This window comes from Emys orbicularis, chromosome 1 (assembly GCF_028017835.1).
Source record: "Emys orbicularis isolate rEmyOrb1 chromosome 1, rEmyOrb1.hap1, whole genome shotgun sequence".
NCBI lineage: Eukaryota > Metazoa > Chordata > Testudines > Emydidae > Emys > Emys orbicularis.
The window spans coordinates 71,478,230-71,501,285 of NC_088683.1; the positions used below are offsets into that span (position 1 = coordinate 71,478,230).

General features: G+C 42.3%; 1 protein-coding gene across 1 annotated transcript in view; it reads left to right on the forward strand.

Annotated features, from left to right (window-relative positions):
• The window catches only part of TRHDE (thyrotropin releasing hormone degrading enzyme), a 305,481-nt gene that overhangs the window by 198,852 nt on the left and 83,573 nt on the right, over positions 1-23,056 (forward strand). The window contains exons 8-9 of the mRNA XM_065423079.1: positions 6,079-6,144; positions 7,940-8,127. Coding sequence (XP_065279151.1) covers positions 6,079-6,144; positions 7,940-8,127 — 254 coding nt within the window. The remainder of the gene's footprint in view (positions 1-6,078; positions 6,145-7,939; positions 8,128-23,056) is intronic.

Genomic DNA, 23,056 nt, shown 5'->3' on the forward strand with positions numbered 1-23,056 from the left:
AGCCATGTACAGAGCCTGACCCCTTGTCCAGACCTTTTACTTTGAGTGTCAGGTGGTGTCAAGATAACCTGAGGTCACAACTTTAATGCTAGTGGTCTCAAGGAGGCAAAAATAAGAAGGTGGTGTGCCACCAGAGTCAGCATTTCATTAGAATGTGTTGGATGGCCAGATGTGAAGTTTACTAATCATTCCTGGACTCCCTGCAGAATGGTACTTATTAATCTTGAGAGCCAGAGTTCTAGAGACTTTTTCTACTTAAAGTCAGAGATTAAGCAGGTGTAACAATTGCATAATCATTCTACAGGTAGTTGTGCAACAGGAGCAAATCCAAGGCTCAGGGTGGGGATGGGGGCAGGAGTATGAATCAAAGACATGGACAGAGGTGGGGGAGTGAGCATGAATCCAGGACTATGGTGGCGAATAAATGGACTGCATTCAGATTAATGTTACTGTACCGAAATCTGATTCTGAAATCATTTTATGACCATCTTGAATGTATGTTATTCTCCTTTCTAACTCCTCTTGTATTGTAGATTTCCAGCTGTTCTTAGGAAACCAAGTGGAAAAAGTGGAGTTACTCAGCTTGTAGACAGTGTATCAGATTGCAATCTCAGTTACATCTGTGTAAATCTGGAGTAACTTCATTTATGTCAATCAACTTGACAAATAAAACTAAGAGCAGAATTTAACTTGTATCTCTGTTTCAGTTCCCAACTGTAGATCCGACCTCTCTTTTGAGAGAAAGATACACATGATCTTTTTCCCCTTTTATATTATTTCCACCTCCAGGTATCTATCAGTCACCATCTTTTATTAGTTATAAGTGTTATCATTCCTGGATGATAGAATTAGTTCAATTTTTCCTAACTGAAGGGGCTCAATGCCTTAGCAATACTGAGAAAGCTAGGATTGCGATGGGATAAAGCCCTTATAAAATCATAGAATATTAGGGTTGGAAGAGACCTCAGGAGGTCATCTAGTCCAATCCCCTTCTCAAATCAGGACCAACGCCAACTAAATCATCCCAGACAGAGTTTTGTCAATCCGGGCCTTAAAAACCTCTAAGGATGGAGATTCTACCACCTCTCTAGGTAACCCATTCAAGTGCTTCACCACCCTCCTAGTGAAATAGTGTGTCCTAATATCCAACCTAGACCTCCCCCACTGCAAGTTGAGACCATTGCTTCTAGTTCTGTCATCTGCCACCACTGAGAACAGCCTAGCTCCATCCTCTTTGGAATCCCCCTTCAGGTAGTTGAAGACTGCTATCAAATCCCCCCTCACTCTTCTCTTCTGCAGACTAAATAACCCCAGTTCCCTCAGCCTCTTCTCGTAAGTAATGTGCCCCAACCCCCTAATCATTTTCGTTGCCCTCTGCTGGACTCTCTCCAATTTGTCCACATCCCTTCTGTAGTGGAGGGACCAAAACTGGACGCAGTACTCTAGGTGTGGCCTCACCCGTGCCAAATAGAGGGGAATAATCACTTCCCTCGATCTGCTGGCAATGCTCCTACTAATACAGCCCAATATGCCGTTGTCCTTCTTGGCAACAAGGGCACATTGCTGACTCATATCCAGCTTCTTGTCCACTGTAATCCCCAAGTCCCTTTCTGCAGAACTGCCACTTAGCCAGTCGGTCCTCAGCCTGTAGCAGTGCATGGGATTCTTCTGTCCTAAGTGCAGGACTCTGCACTTGTCCTTGTTGAACCTCATCAGATTTCTTTTGGCCCAATCCTCCAATTTGTCTGGGTCACTCTGGACCCTATCCCTACCCTCCGGCATATCTACCTCTCCCCCCAGCTTAGTGTCATCTGCGAACTTGCTGAAGATGCAATTAATCCATCATCCAGATCATTAATAAAGATGCTGAACAAAACTGGCCTGAGGACCGACTCCTGTGGCACTCCGCTTTATACCGGCTGCCAACTAGACATCGAGCCATTGATCAGTATCCGTTGAGCCCAACAATCTAGCCAGCTTTCTATCCACCTTATAGTCCATTCATCCAATCCATACTTTTTTAACTTGCTGGAAAGAATACTGTGGGAGACCATATCAAAAGCTTTGCTAAAGTCAAGATATATCACATCCACCACTTTCCGTATATCCCTTCTTTAATACTAGTAACCTGCTTTTTAAAAAACTAACACAATAAATGGCCTGTAAATTTAATCAATAATGCTGTTACTACAAATATCTGTCAAAATCTTTTAGCACTTTTTACTGTGCTTTCTTCATCTTCTAATATTCAAGCCACTTGCTTCAATATTAAGGTGATAACATAGTTTCCAAACCATTTAAGCCTTACAATTTTCTTTAGAGACTGAGTCTATTATTTGACAAAACATTAGAATTACGGTTTACTTCTTGTTTTGCAAGATCTTACCTGCTTGTGTGGTAATTGTTTCAGCTTGTTCCTTTAATATGATTGATCTTTGGTTTCTTTTGGATATTTGAATGATTACAATAATATTCTTTTGCCGAACAGGCCCAGCTGAAACGAAAACTTACATACTACAAGCAATGATTGATTATGTTTAGTTTTTAGTAACACAGATATATTATATTTCATTATTATAATCCTTCAGTCCTGCAAGGAGTAGCTGCATATTAAAAAGTTATAATGGGACGATGTTGAGGACAGACTAATTTCAGAAGAGAGTTAGAGGTAAAGCTCTGCAAAAAAAAAAAAAATCAGTGTCAGTTTTCTGCTTTTGTTTGGTATTTCATTGTATGGCATGTTGGGCAAGGTTTTTGGCCGTCTCGAGTCTTCTTTGCACAGCTCCCATGGTGAAAATCAGGATTAAAACCATCTAAACTGACTAGGAGTGGATTTCCAATGTGTAGAGGAAACCTCATGGGTATAAGGCTGGCCCAAAGGCTTCTGTGTAACTCTCTCCTGCCACCTGGCACTGGGGGTGTGTCTGAGAGTTGTGGGCGTGGTTAAGGTATCCCTATACCCCCAACAATCCCAAGGTGTTGGGACATGTTTTTTAGGTGATAGACTATTCAACTTTGTGTCAGGGACCAGCCTGGTGGCAGCAGGATAGTCACAGGAATGTGTCTGTGTGAGAAAGTAGCTTATCGCCTCTTTAGCACCTCCCCTTCTGAACTGTGCTGAGTGCAGCTTAGATCTGGGTTGCCATATTTTGGCTGTCATCTGTCCCTTGTTTTCTGTGATTTGTTTCTCTTTTTCTATTACTTGTTTCTCTTTGCTTTCTGATTTGGATCTTTTTCTTACAGTATAAGGGCCAGATTGTGGCTTATATACCCACACCAGAGAACAATGAATACCTTATACCCCCCTCGTGAGCGACCAAGACCTTGGGTGTGGGTATGCAGGAGTAAGCAGATACTGGGTGCCTGTTTGATCTCTCCACAGAGCAGGTGGGTGGGGGAGAGGACAGAGCCTTGGCCTGTATCTCACTACTCCTTAGCCAGTGCAGTTTAGCTGGAAGGTAGGGGTTGTAATTACTGTTGGTATAAGCCAGCATTCTTCCTCTCTCCCCTCGCCAGAGTCAGGGGCAAGCAGGAAGGAAATGATCACTCAAAGGTATATCTCTGAGGTGCAGGGCCTCCCACAGCTGCTTCTGGAGTCATACTGCTTATATACCAGTCCTTGCTCAGAGCTGTAATCAAAGCCTCAATCTAGCTCTAAAGCAATGAAAAAAAATGTAAAATAGTATTGTATCAGGTGATTAATATAGTTTTATATTGTACTTACCTTTGTAGTTTCTTTCCTTTTCCTTTTTGCTTTTCTTCACCCAATAAATTGTTTAATCAAAATAATAAATATTGAACTGGAAATGGAGAGGTCTGTCCAAACCAATCAACCTGCATATTGTGAGGCAAAAGCCAGAGGAAGAGGATAAAAGCATTTGCCTCTCTTTCCACTCTTTCTGAATAAGAATTCAAGCCAAATGTGAGGTCTGGTCATAGACTGTTAAACAAAATTATTTGGCTCTGTTGAGTAAATTCTCAAACTGTTTCACTGCCTTATTGTATTACATACAAACCCTGTAAACAAATAACAGAAGAATTCATGGATACTGTATTGTCTAGCACCACTTAAAATGTGCATGTATATTCAGGGTCGGCGCTTCCACTAGGCGACCCTAGGCGGTCACCTAGGGCGGCAGGATTTGAGAGGCGGCATTTTGCCGTCCTCGGGGGAAATTCGGCGGCGGGGGGTCCTTCCGCTCCGGGTCTTCAGCAGAATTTCGGTGGCGGGTCCTTCACTCGCTCCGGGACCCGCCACCGAAGTGCCACGAAGACACGGAGCGGAAGGACCCCCGCTGCCGAATGCTCAGAGGAGGAGCGCTGCCGCCTAGGGCGGCAAAAACCCTGGCACTGCTCCTGTGTATATTTGTTGCTTATTTACCTACTCTGACTTTTTTGTATACCTGTTTTAGTCTTTTAATTTACAATGCAACCTGATTAGCTTTGGATGCTGTTGGATATTTAACTGTCTTAGAAGACTATATTTTTAGACAAAATAGAAGCACAATATATTGGTGAAGCCTCTATAATGTTGTCTTTTTCCAATCGTTATTTTCATGACATTGTTAAGACTAGGCACTGCAGTTAACTGAGTCAGTGTTCTCATTTAGCTTTTTTAGCCTGTGATTAAATGGGAGTTGCTGCTTGTTGTAATATGAGTTGGCTGACAAAAGCTAAATCTGTCACAGGTGCTACAATTTGTACATCAGGAAATTTGCTTTCCAAACACTAATTATTCCCATAGTATCGTACTTCACACAAAGCACAGATAACACAGTCAGCAAAATTTCCTCAGTTTTATCATTGTGCTGTAAATTAGGGTTTGTCTCCTACCATTGTATAAAGTGTAGATGATGGAAATTCTAATGCAGGGAACCCTTTGATTGTATAAGGTTTTTCTTGCTTTATTCTCCCAATCCAAGTGCAAAAGAGTCAGATTGTTCCAATAATAATTTCTGAATTTCAAATCTGTGATTGTCTATGTATTCTGTGGGGAGATAGTAAGGCATGAATCTGATAGGGTAGCCTAGAGCTTAGCAGATAAAAATGAAAACATTTTGTACCAGGAAGGTCCAGGCCTAACCCAGAGATATATTTTAAAATTAATATGGGAAATTACCTTTATTTGGTAAGAGCCTGTAGGGTATACCTCTGACTCAAGCACACATCATTTTTATATTTGGCAGCCTCTCCTATGCAGAGGCTTGGGACTGAAGAGCTGTTATGGGCTTGTCCTCATTCCTTTGGGAGGATGGCTCTTCCTACTTTTTGGCCTTTTCGTTACTGAAGGGGAAACGTGGATAATGAGTCACTGCAACTGTGGCTGAAAAAACAGAAAACTTCAGTTTACTGCCCTATCAGGTATTCTCAGATCACGTGCTCACAAACACATATTCTTCCACTATAAGCATCCCTTTTATGTAATGTGCACATTTTCTGTTGCTTCCCATGGTGTAAAGGCTTTTTAGGATAGCATGCTAGAGCCTGCATTGACAATATTATCTATTTCTGCATTTAATCGTAAGGGAAAACACCTGTCCACGAGACCCCACTAGATATGAGGAAATGGCTCCGATGGGCTATTTCTTGGTTAAATATTTTATAACAGATCTAGCTGTCATCAGAGTGTGGGGGTCCTTGACATTAGCCACAGAATGACCTGCTAAAATAAACAGTAGAGCTTTATTTTAGAAATTTGCCTCTTTCATTGCCATGAATTGCCTGGAAACAGATGCTGAGACTATACAAATGTTTTAAAAGTAAATAGGAAATACTAATCTTGATGAATTACTTAGAAAAGGTAAAACTCTGAACGCTGTATGGGAACTTACTAGGAAATTTGTTTGTTGGTTTGTTTTTCTGTTGGAATTTATTTAATCTTCTATTTTTAATATATTGTAAGCTGTCTCAAGAAAATGTTTATTGACTCCCTGAGGATGAGCATATTGTATATTGCTAGATTTCCAACAAACGAAAACATTTATGTAATTTAACTTATACTAGCAGTGATTCACAGCTGTAATTATTTGGCCTGTATACAGTAACTTCTGATTTGTATTTTTGTTTTATTTTTTGTAGGACTATTTGACAATTCACAAGTATGGCAATGCAGCCAGAAATGATCTCTGGAATACCCTGTCAGAGGTAAAGTGCAATATAGCCTAATACACTGAGAGAAAAGCAGGAAGCCATAGTGGTGTTTTTATGCCGAGGTTGGAAGAGAATAGTGTATACTAAAATACCTAAGCCCAAGAGCACATTTAAAAACTAATGCTAAGAAGTACCGTTTGGGTTCACAGAAAGCGACAACCTAAAAAAACATGTTTTCAGTTGTTTGTGTTATATCACTGACACCAAATAAAGGGAAGGCTTGCTCTCATTGACTTCAGTGGGAGCAGGATAAGGTCTGTAAGTAGGAAAGAGCAGGAAAATGCTGTGCTTTGGCATTTATATTGAATAGGCTTTTGATATGTAAATATTCATGATTTGTCTGAAGGACAGACCTTGTAAAGGCTTAAAGCTGGGCATTGTATTTTCTGGTGTCAGCTGTTATTATTTGATGTCCTTAGACCAGCTGCAGGTGGGTTACAAGGATACTGAAAGCTACCCTTGCTTCTTCTGTACAGTTTCTTACTTTTTCCTTTCCTTTCCTTATGTTAAAGCCTTTGGGGCAAATTCTCAGTGATTTGCACTCAAAAGTGCATTCTAGTCAAAGAACAGCAGAACTCACAGCAAATGTACAGGCACAGGATTGTGACTGCATTCTTGGCCATAAGCAACTACTGTCACATTGGATATGTCAAACCTGTTAATGGTGGGAATTAAAATTCCATGTTCCCCTACCTATCAGCATATCTGTTGTCATCCTTTACATTCTCGAGATGTCTCACATGCAGACTGAGTTTCAAGGGATTCTTCCTGGGATTTGCTTGGATTCACTAGAGGTCACTCAGTCTCTGTTCCAGCATTGGCAGGAAGTTCGAGGCATTCCTTGGTTGCAGAGAAAGCTGTCTCTGTCCATCCTTCACTTGCTTGCAGTCTCTCTTCCCATGAGGTGCAAGTCTCCCATTTTTGTCAGGTTTACTGTATTCCAGCTGAAATCCCACCTATTTAAAATTGTATTTTTTCTATAGTTTCTGTATTAAACTAGAATAAGGCAAGATTTATACAGTTTGCAGGTTTGGGAAAGGTCCGCATGTGCACAGCTTAGCTTTGGACATAAGAATCCAGATTTTCCAGTGAGTGGTAATTTTGGATGCCTAGTGTGAGACACCTTAAAGGGGCGTGATTTTCAGAGGACAGATGTTCAGCACTTTCTAAAATCAGACCCTTTTAAAGTGTCTCAAGATGAGCACCCAAAATCAATAATCCCAAGAGAAGATCTTCATCAGTGTATCAAGCTCCTTTTTTAGCCTTTTTTGATCATGGAAATCATTTGCATATGGCCATCCACAGTCTTTGTGAACGCGGGAAATGTGGGGAAGCAGGTCTGAAGTTCCACTCCTTTTAGGTTTGGGTGGGATTTTCAGAAGTGCCTGAATGACTTAGGGGTACAAATCCCAATGAAAGTCATTGGAACTTGTGCTTCTAAGTCACCTAGGTGCTTTTGAATATTCCACCCTGTCACTGTGTTTGCATTTTCTAGCTTGCCACATGAATATTTATCGCTTTCAGTTGTTAAAGCTGTTTTATTTTGATATGCAAGATCAAATGTCTAACTCTTACCTAGAACGAAGGCTTCTCCTCGATCGATTTTTTTTTTTTACCATTTATATCCTGTATTTATGCGTCGAAAGCGCCTGTGCGTATAGATGCTTAATTCCTATTTAAACAGCTAGACAATTAATGGTCCTCTAGTTTAAAAAGTAAATGGTATTATGTGTTAGATACTAGTATTGCATCAATATACTAAACCAAAACTGTTTTTTTTTTTTGGAAGGCTCTAAAAAAGGTTGGAAAATTTGTAAATATCCAAGAGGTAATGGATCAATGGACACTACAGATGGGTTACCCCGTTATCACCATCATGAGAAATGAAACTGCAGACAATATCGTAGTAATATCCCAAGAGCACTTTATTTATGACATTGATGCTAAAACCAGGGATCCTGACCTTGGAAACAACAGGTACATGTATTTCTCAATAAATATTCCTACTAAAAGTTGTAGTTGTTTAGCTGCTTCAGGCCAGTATTTTAAAGCAGAAGTCCCTGCCAAAGTCACTTAGCTTTGCCTAGAATCAATGGCATAATATGGCCCTAACATTTTAATTTTATTAAAGATTATTCTTGTAAAAAGGATTAGAATTATATTAGCATAATAAACAACAAAAGAAAGCTTTTTATTTGCACATTTGCATCTTTAGTGCTCTCTCTGGCTTTTTTCAATCTAGGGTACACATATATTCCTTGGCCTCTTCTTTTGGTTTTGTGGCACTCAGTGAAATGCACCAGCATGTGGCTAGAGCCTTCTGATATTGCATACTTGAGAGTGGCTTTCAAATATCAGTAGGAGTATTCTCTTATTTTGACTGAAAATTTTAATCAGCAGTCTTACAACAGCTTTCATCAGCTTGTACTGAAGCTCCCGATAGTCTGGTCATGTGTTAAGGAAAGACTAGACAACTAAAGATGAACATCTCATATGGTAGCCCTGGAAAAAGGAGAAGCCTTTGGAAGTGCTTAAAACACAGATACTGGCTATTTTTTAACAAAATACAGAGCTTACTGTCAGCATACTAGGTGAGGGGAAGGCATAGTTGACTCTAAGGGCTTGTGTAGATGAACAGTTAGTGCACGGCAAGCTGGGGAGTAAATCTATAGTGCACTAGCCTGCCACACCCTAATTGTCTGTGTGGACCCTGCTGTTATTCACTAAAAGTTCCCTAGTGTGCTTTGATCTATTCCTTTCTTAAATGGGAGTAGGTCAGTGTGCACCAGGGAACATTCAGTGTGCAGTAGCAGGTTCCACATGGAAGTGCGTGGCACACTAACATACTGTATATTTACACTCCAGCTTGCCATGCACTAGTGGGTTGTCTAGAGAAGCCCAAAGTAATTTTTGTGCCTCCCCTGATCTTGGACGCAAACTAGACCTCAGGGCAAGTTAGAGCAGCCACATAGCTGCTGTAACTTATGATAGCTAGAACAGTCCCTTAGGGATTGGTCTTTCAGCTGGGATTGGTAGAGCATTTAGCTCTCTGGCCCCACCCTCAGTGGTTTGCATCATACTTCCCAGAATGTCTCCTCCCTGATCCAAGCTAGTTCCAAGACACTCCTTGCACTGTTAGTGCCAAAGGGGGCTGAAATTAAGCTGACTATGCTGGCTTTATACCAGCCCAGGATTTCCAGACACTTCCTAATTAAGGCATCTTTAAGGTTGCTTTGCTGGGGCCAGGACCTGTCTGATCAGGTTGAAAGCAAATTGAAAACTATCTGCTAGGGTTGATGTCTACAGGACTGCCATTTAGTCTAAAAGCTGCTGTCTTCACCTCCTCTGGTTGAATGCACAAAGGTCACTCTCTGAATCTTGACTTGTCACAGGGAGGACAATAGAAGTCATCAAAAGGTAAAACTAGGTGCAGATGTTCACTTGACATGTTTGGGTTTTATGGAACAATATTCCTGTTAGGGAGTTCATTTAAAAAAACAACAACACTATACTGTAAATTTATTCTCCATTGTTTCATGTGCCGTGGTTGTTGTAGAACTCATACCTAAATATGGTACATAATCAATTGTTTCACTGGCTATGGGAGAGCACTCTCCCATCAACTTAGCATGTCTTCACCAGACCCACTAAATCGACACCACTGCATTGATTGCTGCGGTATCAATTTAGCCAGTAGTGTAGACATGGCCTTTACCTATATATCATATTTATTTGTGTAGTGGTTTTTGTGTCATGGAAAGCTATATATATAATTATGTATGTATTTATACATGTATACGTGTGTGTGTGTATATACATCTGCAGATAATGTGAGTGAATTTTATTACTCATGAAAACAATGTCTAATAGTGTTTAGATAACGTAAAACAAGTATAGTACTGAAAGCATTGTGCAAACTTCCCCATACATGTTTGTCAATGCATCTCAGTCTTAATTTGCAGTAACTCTTCTACTCCAGTCTATGAGCAAAGGCTACCACCCACGCAGTGATTTTGTGTGGATGTGGATAGCTGAGGGTTAAAATTAGACCATTAATACACTTACTTTACTTTCATTTGTGACCTAAATTCAGACTTCAACTCAAATTGCTGAAGGTGAAAGGCTAGTGCACTAACCCTCTTTACACCTCCTTGCCTCTCCCCTGAGAGAATAGGCTCTGTGGTGAGTAAGTACTTGATGTTTGGATCCTCTTTTTTTATTTCTTTTTTGCCCCGTTCTATTTTTTCCCTTCCTTCTGCTCCACCTTCTCATCCCCTTAACCACAAATGGGGAAGAAGCCTGTTGCAAAGTGAAAAATGTTATTGGTGAAAATACCTAGGTCAATCAGTTTGATGGCAGAGCCACGTCCTGCCACTTTTCAGTTAAAATTATGTGCAAATCCTATTCACATGAAGTCTAAGTCACAAAGAAAATGGGCCCATAAAAATTAAGTGAAAGGGACACATACATATTCCATTAGTCTTTCAAACTCATCTTCTTCCGAACAATATTAAAGTCACATAGGTTGGTTATACATTAGTGTCCAGAGTTTTATATCACTGATCATTTAATTAATTGTAATACTACACACTGACCGTCATGGCCTGATGGAAACAACATTTGTGTGACTTTTACATGTCCTTCTGTACCAGGGGTGGCCAAACTTACTGACTGTCTGAGCCGCATACGACAATCTTCAAAAGTTTGAGAGCCAGGGCGCTGAAGCCCTGACCCCCAGCAAGCATGCCCTGCTGGTCTGAAACCCCAAGCCCCAGCAGGCGCGCCCCGTGGGGCTGAAGCTGAAGCCCCCAGACACCCCCACCCCCGCTGGGCAGAAGCCAGAAGTGACATGTGGGGTCACTTGCCCCCAGATTTTTGCCAGGGTTTGTTGGCCTCGCTTGGTCACATGGTGCCACCAAGCCACCTCTCTTGGAGAGGTGGATTAACTACATTGATGGAAACCATTTCCATAGACGTAGGAAGCGTCTGCACTACAACAGCATAGCTGCAGTGCTGTAGCTGTGCCACTACAGCGGCTGTAGTTTAGACATGGCCTTAGAGTATTAGTCTTTGGGAATCCAGGTCCGGGGCTTTGATTCAGCATAGTATAGAGATAAGCATAGGTAGTGGGTGGCTAGGGCTAGAGGGGACTCAGCCCCCCTACTCCATTTCTGGTGGGTGGCGCCAGGGCAAAGAAGGGAACGGGGCAATGTAGGGGGAGGGCCCAGCCTCTGGGCTGGATTCCCAGCAGATGGAGCTAGATTCCTCAGTCCTGGCAGAGAGCACTGGGACAGGAGGTGGGGGAGAGGACCCTCAGGATAGGGGAGGTTGTCCTGAAGTGATTGTGGGGGGAAGGAAGGAGATCCTGAAGTAATTTAAGGGGAGGGTCCTGGTGGAAGGAGGGATGCTGAGATGATTGGGGTGGGAAAGGAGAGTCCCAGGAAAAGGGGGGATCCTGAGGCCCCACATCTGGTGGTACCGGAGGTAGAGTGGGTGAGACATTGCAAGGGAGGGCCCATCTGTGCATGGATGCACACGTCAGGTGATGTTGTGGCAGGTTTGAATTTGTGAGCATTAAGAGTCAACAGGCCACAACAGGGAGCCAGTCCCAGCCACATGGGACAGGAGCCCCACTGCAGGGTGAGTGTGGGGTGGGCTCAGCACACTCTCCCTCACCCAAGAATTTTCAGCAGCTGCTTATGAAGATAAAGGCTAGCCACACTTCCCTAAAGCTCTGGGAGGTTAAGATCTCTGGTTGGGGCCCAGCTCTTGGTCCATTGACTCTCCTTTGCTTTAAAAAGACTCATTTTAGAATAGGTCTGGCCAGATGTATTTTGATAAATAAAAGAGAGAGCTGAAATATTTAAGAATCACAGTTTTGTAAAAATGTCTGTTCTGCTCTCTATGCCAAAGCACTTGTGTCATAATTAACTATTTAAGATGCAGTATAAAACACCACACTTAATTTTTTTTCCTCTAAAAATATATGCAGGACAATACAAAGCAACAAGCAGCGTTTCCAGGGGACTAAATGCCAGAGTGAATACTCTTGATACCCCTGGAAGTGGTTTTCTCTGAGTGCTGCCTAATCCAATACAGATGAGCATTTTTAAATTTTTGTTGTAGATAAGAAGTAGAGTGTATATATTTGTTTTTCCTAGTCTAACACAAGACTCCACATACATACTATAATTAGAAGGGGGGGAAAGTTGTGTTTTAAGGGCCAAATATTCAACATGTGACTTCTTTGTGTGCATACAATTTGACTTATGCAATTTTAAACACTATCACTGTGCATAAACACTACAGAATTCACACAATCCTGTTTCTATGCCCAAATGAACATTGATTTTACTGGACACCTAGCCCCGGAAGATATTTTATGTGGGAAATATTGAGAGAAAATAAGAAATGACAGTCTCCTGGTCCGGGGGAATGCCACAGTATACAAGGCCCCAGTCAAAGTCCATTGAAGTCAATGGGAGTCTATTGATTTCAATGGGGTTTGGTCAGACCCATAATGATATGACAGATAATGTTCTAATTTGAAGCTATCCCAGGAAAAGTCCATAACTCCTACTTTATGGTGCACAGGGCAGATTCTGCCCTTGAATAAGTACACAAAACTTCCGTTGACTCAGAGTCATATCTGCATATCTGAGGACAGAACATGTCCTGGCATTACAGGACTGCACAAAATGAGGAGATACTCCATATGACAGGGTTCAGTGGGTTTTCCTCATGACAGAGAGAACCATAATTTCAAGGCACTGAAAAGACATCTAGAATAATCCATCAGTACAGTAATGATTCACAAAAATATGAAAAATAATCTGCTGTCTAGAAAATGAACTAATCAATTCCGATGAAATCTATAAACCATTTTGGTTCTAGATTGAAGGGGAGGCACAAACATGAAGCTCTCAGATATGGAGAGATTTTTTTCTTTTGAAAATACACAGAATTCGTCTCTTTAAAAATAGAGAAATAACTTCTTTACATTTAAAAATATATATTTGCTACTTTCTGACTGAGATGAAGGGCCAGGAACTATTCAGCCACAGTTCATGTCCCAGTGGGAATTCCTGGTGTCACTGTGCAAATGTACAGTGTTTTCTGCAGCATGGGCACAGTTTTGATAGTTCATATTTATTGTTTCATCATACATTATGGGAAGGGGAAATGCTTCTTACCTCCTCAAAAGAATATAGAAGGCCCTAAACATAGTAAAACCACCATGGTCCCACTGGCTGTGGGGAAGGATGCATGTCACACAGGGGGACTCTACACTCCATATATGCTGCAAAGTTTGGCTCCATGGTGCCTCTGTGGGGACGCTGGGGGAAGGTTAGTGGCCTGGCCTGGTTAGGGAGGTGACTAACAGACCCAACACTGTGCAGATTCAGAGATCAACCACCACATATGCCCTATGTGGACTAGAGAGTGGCTTAGTAGCCACTCCACTTCAAGCTGTATGGTTGATTAGGGGATTTATTTCCCATTGAACCTCCTCTCAACTCCCTGCACAAAACTCATTTATTCAAGTCTTGCAAGAAAGGGGTAACGCTTGCCCCCTTAGTAATGAGAAGTGAAATAATAAAAAAACATTGCCAGGTGTATCCCCATTTGTTATTTGTATGACACTTTGGGTGTATATACACACAAATACAGTTTTCCTTTACTAAATTGTTTGCCTGTTGTAGACAACTGCCCCACTTCCGGAATAAAGGTTTAACTCACCCACTTTCCCATCTCTTTTTTGATAGGAGCTCAAAAGATTGTTTTCTTTTTATGTCTTTGACCTTTATAGTATATGGCATATTAAGCATAAGTTATAATTGCGATTGCAAATAACTGTCTTGTCACCGAAGGGCCTGATTCTGCCACTCTTGCTTACATTGATTACTACCATGGGCATTCAGCATGAATAAGAGTGGCAGAATTGAACTCTGAAGTAGTGGAATGTTATTGTATTCTGTATGGTATGCAAGAAATGAACAACATGGGATAAAAAAAATCAAAACTACTGCATATATATACAAATATCTGAAAAACTTTAAAAGTTTCTTTATTGGGTAAACCAGGGCTCTATCCTGGCTGCTCCAGCTGAAATGGAAAACTGTGCAGGGAGCCCCTTCCCATCACTTGTACACTCATGTTCGTTAGGGGACAAACATAATGCCAGTGGTTGTGCTCTTCCTGATTACGGAGCCAATCCACACCCCAGCTGTGTGGAGTGCATGCTACATGTTTAACTAATAGATACAAGAGCTGCTTGTAATAGTGTTCCCAAACACCCTCTCAGGCCCATGCAGGCAGAATGCCTTCGGCCACTGCCGCTAACTTGCCCAGTGCACACTCTGCCCAATATATCGCTTTGCCTCTAAAAGGCACAGAAGTCTCCTCAGCATTTTGTATCACTTTTATCTGTAGAAGTTCTTTTTTACATGTTACATTATGGAATCAGAATATAAAATGCCCTTACAGTCTGCTAATGTGTGCTCCTGCATTGATGTCACTTTTCAGCATGATTGCTGCTGTGAGCAATGATGTCAGAATTGCCAGTTTTAATTTAACCTGTGATTTCCAAATGCATTTCACATTTTATACTTGGATTGCTTCCCACCATAGAATCTTTCAGCATACTCTGATGTGCAGTGTGGCTGTAACTGTTACTGTTGTAGCATGCCGAATACTAAAGAGGATAAAATTGGTATATTGTGTTATGGCTTTCTACACAGTGACAGCAGTCCCACACACTTAGAGAAGTTGGGCTGACAATGAAAAGTTTCTGCTCTTTTTTTATTATTGCTGTGGGCTATGTTGCTTTCCACATGTTTTCATGTACTAATTCTCAGGAATTATTGGGCACAACTAAGTTAATTAACCCACATATTCCTGATTTAAAAAAAAATCATGGAGGGAGAGGGTGGTGTGCTTGTGTGCGCAGAGATATGTTATAATTTGAAATGGGGTAAGTATGGAGTCAGGTGGGTAGTGTTTGTGGGGTGGAGCAGAACAATGAGGGAGGAGGAATTGGGAAGGATGGGTAGCTGTTTTGGGGAGTGGGGATAGGTCTTGGACGCTGGTGTAGAGCATTATAGATGTGGGACCCACATAGTAGGACTCAGTCAGGAGATGAACGGTATGGCTGGCACTGCTGCAGTGGCTGTTGTCTGAATGGAGGTGCATGCTGCTTTCTGTAATCAAAGGGTGGTGGGTGGTTCAGTGGTCCAGAAAAGAATGGAAATCCTTTGATACATCACCGATCCCTTGAAGTTCGAGGATGCTTGTCTTCCATTGAATGATGGACAATTATCGATGGTGGATCTGCAGGTGGCTAATGAGATTGATCCGGGATCCATAGATCTTGTCACTGTTGGGGCAAACGTTTCCCAGTGGAAGGGGTGGATCATGTTGAGTTGGGCTATGGTGCGTTCTTTCCTCCTTTCCCATTTTTCTGTTTCCTGTTGTCTTGGTTGCATCTCAAAATACTGGGATCGTTGCCACTAGGTCCTTCTCCATTTTGGTCAGTCAAGGGCTTGGGTTTCCCATGAGTTTATGTCAATATTGCACTTCTTCATATTGGCTTTAAGGGTGTCTTTGAAGCAAATTTTTGCCCACTCCTTGTCTTATTGACCATGGCACAGTTGTGAGAACATTACCTGCTTTGAGAGTCAATTGTCTGGCATTTGAAGAATATGGCCAGCCCAACAGAGTTGATGATGTATGAGCATAGCTTCAATGTTGGAGTTTTGGCTTGGGAGAGAACACTGATGTTGGTGCGTTGGTCATCCCCCTTGATTCAGATGATTTTGCGGAGGCACTGTTGATGGTATCATTCATGAACCTTGAAGTGTCTACCGTATGTGAACCATGTTTTGGCACCACACAGAATAGTAGGGATAACAACAGACTGGTACACGAGAAGCTAGGTTTGATTCTTGATGTCACAAACTTCGAAGACGCATTTTCTCAGTCCAAAAACTGCATTGGTGCATTGGAGGTGCATTGGAGGCAGTGTTGAATTTGCTTGTCAATGTCAGCTCTCTGCGACAGATAGCTGCTGAGGTAAAGCCAAACCTCTTATGTTTGGGGGTCTCATGTTGCCCTGTAATGCCATTTATTCTGGAGCTCGAAGCTGGGGCCCACTGTTTTCGTCACTGAGATTCACCTTCCTCCCCATTGGAGACGGCTGTCTGCTCCCATGCCTTGCTCAGGGTCTGGACCTCCCATTGTTCTAGCACAAAATCCTCATCTCCTGGTAACCACTTGAGATTTAAAACTTTGTGGACATTTGAGCTAGCGAGCTGCAAGATTGATGTTCCTGGCTGACAGGAGGGGCCTTCCCTACAGTCTTCTTCCTCTCACCTTGGCCCATGAGCCCTCTCATTTCCAGGACCAGGCTGGTTTCCACTAGGGGGTCTCCGCTCCACCATTTCAGGACCTCCCCAAAATATTTCTAGTCCCATCCTAATAACACGAGGTAGGTGAGAGTGGCTGATAGCCCCACCTGGCAGGTGTGATGCGGTGCCCTACCATCAGCTTCACTTCCGTCACGGGGTAAAGTTGTACAGCCCTATGTATGCCCTGGAGGTAGAGGGGAGCGCCCGACATGTTGGGAGACTCTACTAGATTTTCTGGTATGATTGTCTGGCTGCAGCCAAAGTCTTCCAGGCCTGTGACCTCCAATCCACTGACCCATACTGAGATAAGCATCTTGGCCTGGCTCCGTCTGCGAGCCCTGGAGCAGGCCTTCCATTCCTGTCCATAGCTGCAGTCCATAAGAAGCATCCCTGCCTAAAATGTCCTTTCTGCCTACGCTTTAAACAGTTCCCTCTTGGTTTGCGGTTGACTGTCCCTCCTCTGGGGCTGTGGGGGTTCCTAGTGGGCATACCCCCTGCTTGGGAGTGCTGGCTCCCAAACAGGTGACCTGTAGAAGAGTGTCTGGCTTGGGAACCCTCGGCCTCCCCTCCTAGCCTGACCTCTACTAGGGGTTGGTGTCTGGAGTTCGGGTGCCCCGGGCCTAGGTGTCAGAGAGATGGACTCTCAGCTGCCACATAATTCTCCATCAGGGTTATGGCCTCCACCAGTGTCACTGGTCTCTGGTGCTTCACCCATTTTCTCCTGCCATCTGGGAGAACCTGGACAAACTGCTCCAGCACAATAGCTTCTGCTACTTGTACTCTGGTCCACTTCTCGGGGTCCAGCCAGCCCAACACAGGTGTTGTGCCACCAGGCTGGGCTCCCAGTAGGTATATTTTCTTCCAGAATTGTTCGTGGAAAGTCTCGGGGTTGATATCCATGTAGTCCAGAATGGTTGCTTTTACCTTAATGTACTCTAGCACCTCTGTGGGATCTAGGCCCCTGTAGGCTGCTTGGGTGAGTCCTTTCAAATATGGGGCGATGAGGGTGGCCCAGTGTTCCTGCAGCCAGCATGCTGCGGTGGCCACCCACTCGAAGGTGACCAAGTAGGCTGCTGGGTTGTCTCTGGGACCCATTTTCACAAGCCTGATGGACAGCCCAGTGGAGGGGACATCACCTGAGGGTCCTGTGCCATCGCATTAGATGCCCCCTTGGGCCTCCAGAGTGTTGCTACCTGCCGGATTAGGCATTCCTTTTGCTTCTGATGCTTTGCCGCCAGCTCTTGGAGTAGCTGCTGCTGCTGTAGTTGGGCCACTTGCTGTTGCTGTGGGGCAGCTATCTGTTGCCGCAGCTGACCCTGTTGCTGAGCTACCTGCTGCTGTTGGCTCTCTACTGTCCATTTAAGCAGCTTTTCTGTATCCATGGTCTCCCTTAGGCTGGTTTTGTTGGTAGATCTGCTGTCCTTCTATCGGGACTGAGTTGATGCCCTCATTCACCACCGGTTGTCGGGGGAGTTGGTGTCTGAGCCCAGCAATATTACCTAGCTGCAAGAATCTGTGGCAATATTGCCCAGTGGCAAGAGTCTACGGCTGGTGGTTGGGGAAGCTGGGCCCTCCCTGCTCCACCAGATTCTAACCCACGGCCCTGTGACTGACTGGTCGGATATGTGGCCTGGGGTGTGGATGCTACCAAGCCTGCTCCCTGCGCCACTCCTTCCCGCGGCCTCTGCCCCTTCAAAGCCACAACAAGCATTGGCTCTGAACTTAGTGGGGGGTGTTCTTACTTGCAGTGATCTGCAGGCTTCTCTTTCACTTGCGGACCTCTGTTCCTGGTCTCCAAGGGGGCCTTTGGTGGCCCTGCAGTAGGGTCAGGTCCAGAGGGTGTGAAGCTCCTTAAGCCTCCCTGCAGCAGGCACCTGTGGGGCTACTCTCTTGATCTGTCCAATCTGATTGAGCTGGGCCGCACCCTTTTGAGCCCTGCCCCCATTGTGAGCATGCCCAGCAGCTACAGCTGAGCGGGGCCTTCTGGGTCAGAGCTGCTCGTTAACACTTGATTCCCTGGTGTGGGACTTCTACATCCCATCAAAGGGACCAGGAAGTATTCAGATAATATGGAAATTCAGATAATAAAGCAGAGACCCCTGACCAGACTCCAAATAATATCCCCAATGCTATTTGGATAACCAGGAATGTACTTCAAGGAGATGCTGTAAAGCTTAGATAATTAGGATCTTAAAATCCTTGACAAAGATGGATAAATATTATTATCTCCATTGAACAGGTCCAGGATCTGAAGCACAGAGAGATGAAAACTGACATTCTCAGCAGTGGCATTTGATTTTGGATGCCACTATTTCAGCAATCCCAATTTGGGACAGCATGAGCTTGATGTCCAAAGGTGCCAGGCAGCCATAGCTTTATTTGAGGTCATGTGGAGCTGTAGATGCACAATTCTTCAATCGGCCTGGTGGCGTCTCACATTGGAGAACCCCAAATCAGTCACCATTCTTGAAAATTTGGAAGCTGGTGACTTTCCCAGGTTCACACAATGAGTTGGCAGCAGAGTTGGGAACTCAGTCAAGTTCTTCCCCCACAATCCATTGCTCTAACTACTATTGTCTCCTTTTTCTACTAGTATGCTTGCATTTTATGTGTTCATTTATAATCTCCAATCCTTTTCAAAATACCATTAAATTTAAGTTCAGTAATTCCCTATGGGAAAGAACACCACAGATTTCTACCTGCTGCCAATCTGTTTAATTGTCCCCTTATTCTTCTGTTGTTAGGCTAGAGGGAAAATTGACTGAGTTTTCATAGACCATTTACGTTTTTGTGTACCTCTGCCATGTCATCTCATACTTCCTTTCTCTCAAATTTAAGTAATCAAAGATTTTAAATCTTTCTTATATCTAAGGCCCTCCAACCTCTTGTCACTTTAGTTGTTTTTAGATCTTTTGAAGTTCAGGAATGTCCTTTTTAAAGAAGGCAACCAACAATGAAAGCAATACATTAGGTGCAGATCATTGATTTACTTGAGGCAATTGTATTAATTACAATGCTCTCGTCAATGCAATCTAGAATCCTATGCCTCTGAATAGTGAGCAGTCATATTCATTGAACTGTCTATTATGATTAGGGATGAGCGAATTTGTTTAACTAATTCTGAACCCACTCAAACTTTCAAGACTTTGAAAGCTGTGGCAATCTGCTAAGGGGGCAGAGAGGTACAGAGAGAAAAAAATCCAATGAAAATTAAAGTGCATAATAAAATAGCATCCAGAGCCAAAAAACAAATCCAAAATTATTAGGCTTGGCAGAATTCAATTTTTATTGTTTTATAATTTTGATGGATAATATTGATGTTTATTTTTAAGCATTTTTCAGACTTCTATCAATTTAAATTTTCAGTTATGCAAAATTATGGGTTTTAAGCATTTTCTTCAATTTGTATCCATTTTAAATTTTCACAGTTGCATAAAATTATGGAGAGAGGATCAGACAATGCAAGGGGGTCAGACAGTAATTATTTAATGACAGTATTCATTCAGATTCAAAAAGTTAAAGCTTTGTAACCGTTAAAACACAAATTGTCAACATCACATGTCAAAAATATACAAAGTAAATATCCTTAAATCAAAGTCTAATAAGTTTTCAAGCAGCATTTTTCTTTGTAAACTTTGCCTTTGTAAATTTGATTAGTATTGATGGAAATATTTTTTCACTGGTTTGTGTGTGTGCGGTGAAGTTGACGCTTACCAACATTTACCCACAAAAATCTAATCTTTCCAACTTAAAAATGACACTGGGAAAAAAGGAACAGAGAGGGGAGAAATGTGAATGGAAAAATATAGTATACATGTGTAAAATCCTGGTCTATGGAAGTCAATGGGGAAATAAATCTTGAAAAAATGAGTTTAAATTGCAGGAAAAAAGGTTAATTAATGTAAAGAAGTAGTTCAAAAGGTGTGAAAATATGAAACTCCAAGCACCTTGCCTCTTCTTTATAATGACCCTGAGATTTTTGTTATGTCAGCAAAGAAACTATTGCCCCTTTTTTGGCTTTTCTAAAGAAACCAGCCAACTCTTCTGTTGGAAATCCAACATTACTATAGCATTACTATTCATCACAGATAAGAAATGTGAAGAATCATGTTTGTGAGATAGTTTATAATCTCTGAATTTTTCCATAGAGGGATCTCAGTTAGTTATTTGGTATAAGTTAAGGCATAGCAAGTATTCATCACAAATATGATTTTTTCTGAGTGAGATAAAGTACAGTAATGTAGGATATGTAATTATAGTGTAACGCTCAAGACAAATCTATATAATCCAAGCATAGCATAATTAGCTAGCTTCTAGTATTACATGCATCTCAACAGTTACTAAATTGTATTACTATATCAAGCAAGTCTCTCTGAATTATTCTGCAAATTGAATGTAGATACTAATGTGCTTCTGTATTATGCGTTGAAGTGGTGCCACCAAAAACAAAGCGGCAGTACATTCCCTTTAATTGTGAATTTAACTACAACTTGAATTTAACTACTTCGAAGAATAATGGCCTAGTGTACCAATAATGGGTTTATTTGCATTAACACTCAATAGCATTCCCATTTTTCAAACATCTCTTCAAGATATTCATGAATGTGCGACATTATGCACTTTACAGTTCCATCACGTGTTTCCCACATCCAGTCCAATTTCAAATGTATCTCTACCTCATCCTCACAGGTGATTCCTTTAAATTCCTCTCATAGCCCTGAGAATCCCCACACTTTACTGATCTGCTATGAAGTTAACCATCTTTTTACCCAAGAGGACCTACGTGTTTGTCCTGCTTAAGCTTTTCAGCATCATGTGTGAGTTGAATAGCTTGATAGCTATAACGCTCCGTTTCCCCCAGATCTGAGCATGCTGCCTTAACAGCTGTCCTGTCCCTACAGGCATATGGTTGAGAGTTGAAGAACCAACTGGCTTGTTTTAAGTCATTCCAGACTAGTCTCCTGGTCTTCAAGGACAGGTTCCAATTTTTCACTGGAATTGGTAGCTGAGAGCAGTATTCCTTTCTGCACCAGATACACATATAAGCCATAACAAATGAGGAAAATAAGAGAGAAGCTTCCATCTCCTCTCACCCTCTCAACCCTCAAAAAATTAGGTAAAATAGAGGAAGAGGGGAATTCACCAGGGTCCTACAACTATACAGGTGAAGGCAAACAGCTGGAAGACACAGTGTGTGTCCCTCAGAGAAGGTGTTGATGAGAAACCTTGAGAGAAGAAACCACATATGACTGCCATGCATGGGCAGTAGTGGAAGAGCTGGCCCAGGTTTATAGCACAGTAAAGGGGAAAAAAGCTGGAATGAGGAAGCAGCCAAGCATATATGCCAATTAAGGGGTAATAGTACATATAGAATGGCACAAGCTGGAGAATGGAAGAAGGTAGTTTACCGGACTTTTATTCATTAACATTCGCACTGTTCAAATCCTACGGAGAAACCGTGTTCTACTGGGACAGTGGCTCTCAACCCTTTCAGACTACTGTACCCCTTTCAGGAGTCTGATTTGTCTTGCGTACCCCCAAATTTCACCTCACATTACAACTACTTGCTTACAAAAACAGACATAAAAATACAAAAGTGTCACAGCACACTATTACTGAAAAATTGCTTACTTTCTCATTTTTACCATATCATTATAAAATAAATCAATTGGAATATAAATCTGGTATTTACATTTCAATGTATAGTATATTGACAAATCATTGTCAGTATGAAATTTTAGACTTCACCAGTGCTTTTTATGTAGCCTGTTGTAAAACTAGGCAAATTTCTAGATGAGTTGCTGTACCCCTTGGAAGACCTCTGCGTACTCTCAGGGGTACACATGCCCCTGGTTGAGAACCACTGTACTGGGAAACAAATCCTCAAGGAGAAGGGATTTGGAGGGCCTGTAAAATAGGCAGGTGTGAGAGATCTAAAACCCATGCCCTCTGAGAATCTGTACACAGATATAAGATTCATTCTGCAAGATTGTTGTGCCTGTGTGCCACTCTTCTGGCTCACAGCCTGAATCCCCCCTGCTGCTTTTGCCTTTGCCTCAGTAGGAGCCACAGAGGAGACATCTCCTCACACATCAACTTGGCTATATGTGGGTTGACTAGAGAAGAGACAGGGAGTTCAACAGAGTCCCTGCTTTTTCTCCCCTTCCTGCCCTCAAAACTTTGTGGGGCCCCAGCCGAGAGTCTGTCGTGACAAGTAAAGGAGAGGACCGATGCTGTACAAAAGGAATGACCCTTTTCCCCAAGAGTTTTTCTGTAGAGAGTGCTCTCTGGCCCCATGTATTTGAATGGAACTCATTAATTTCAAGTGTTATAACAGGTCTCAGTTATAAGACTATCTGCTATGTAGCCGCATCAACACGAAAATGTTTTTGACATAAAAATTAAAATAAAGCTCTAAAATAGCTATATTATTAAATATTTTTGCTGAGATTTTTTTGTACTTTGCTGTTATCCAAACCTTTGAGTAAAAGCATAACATT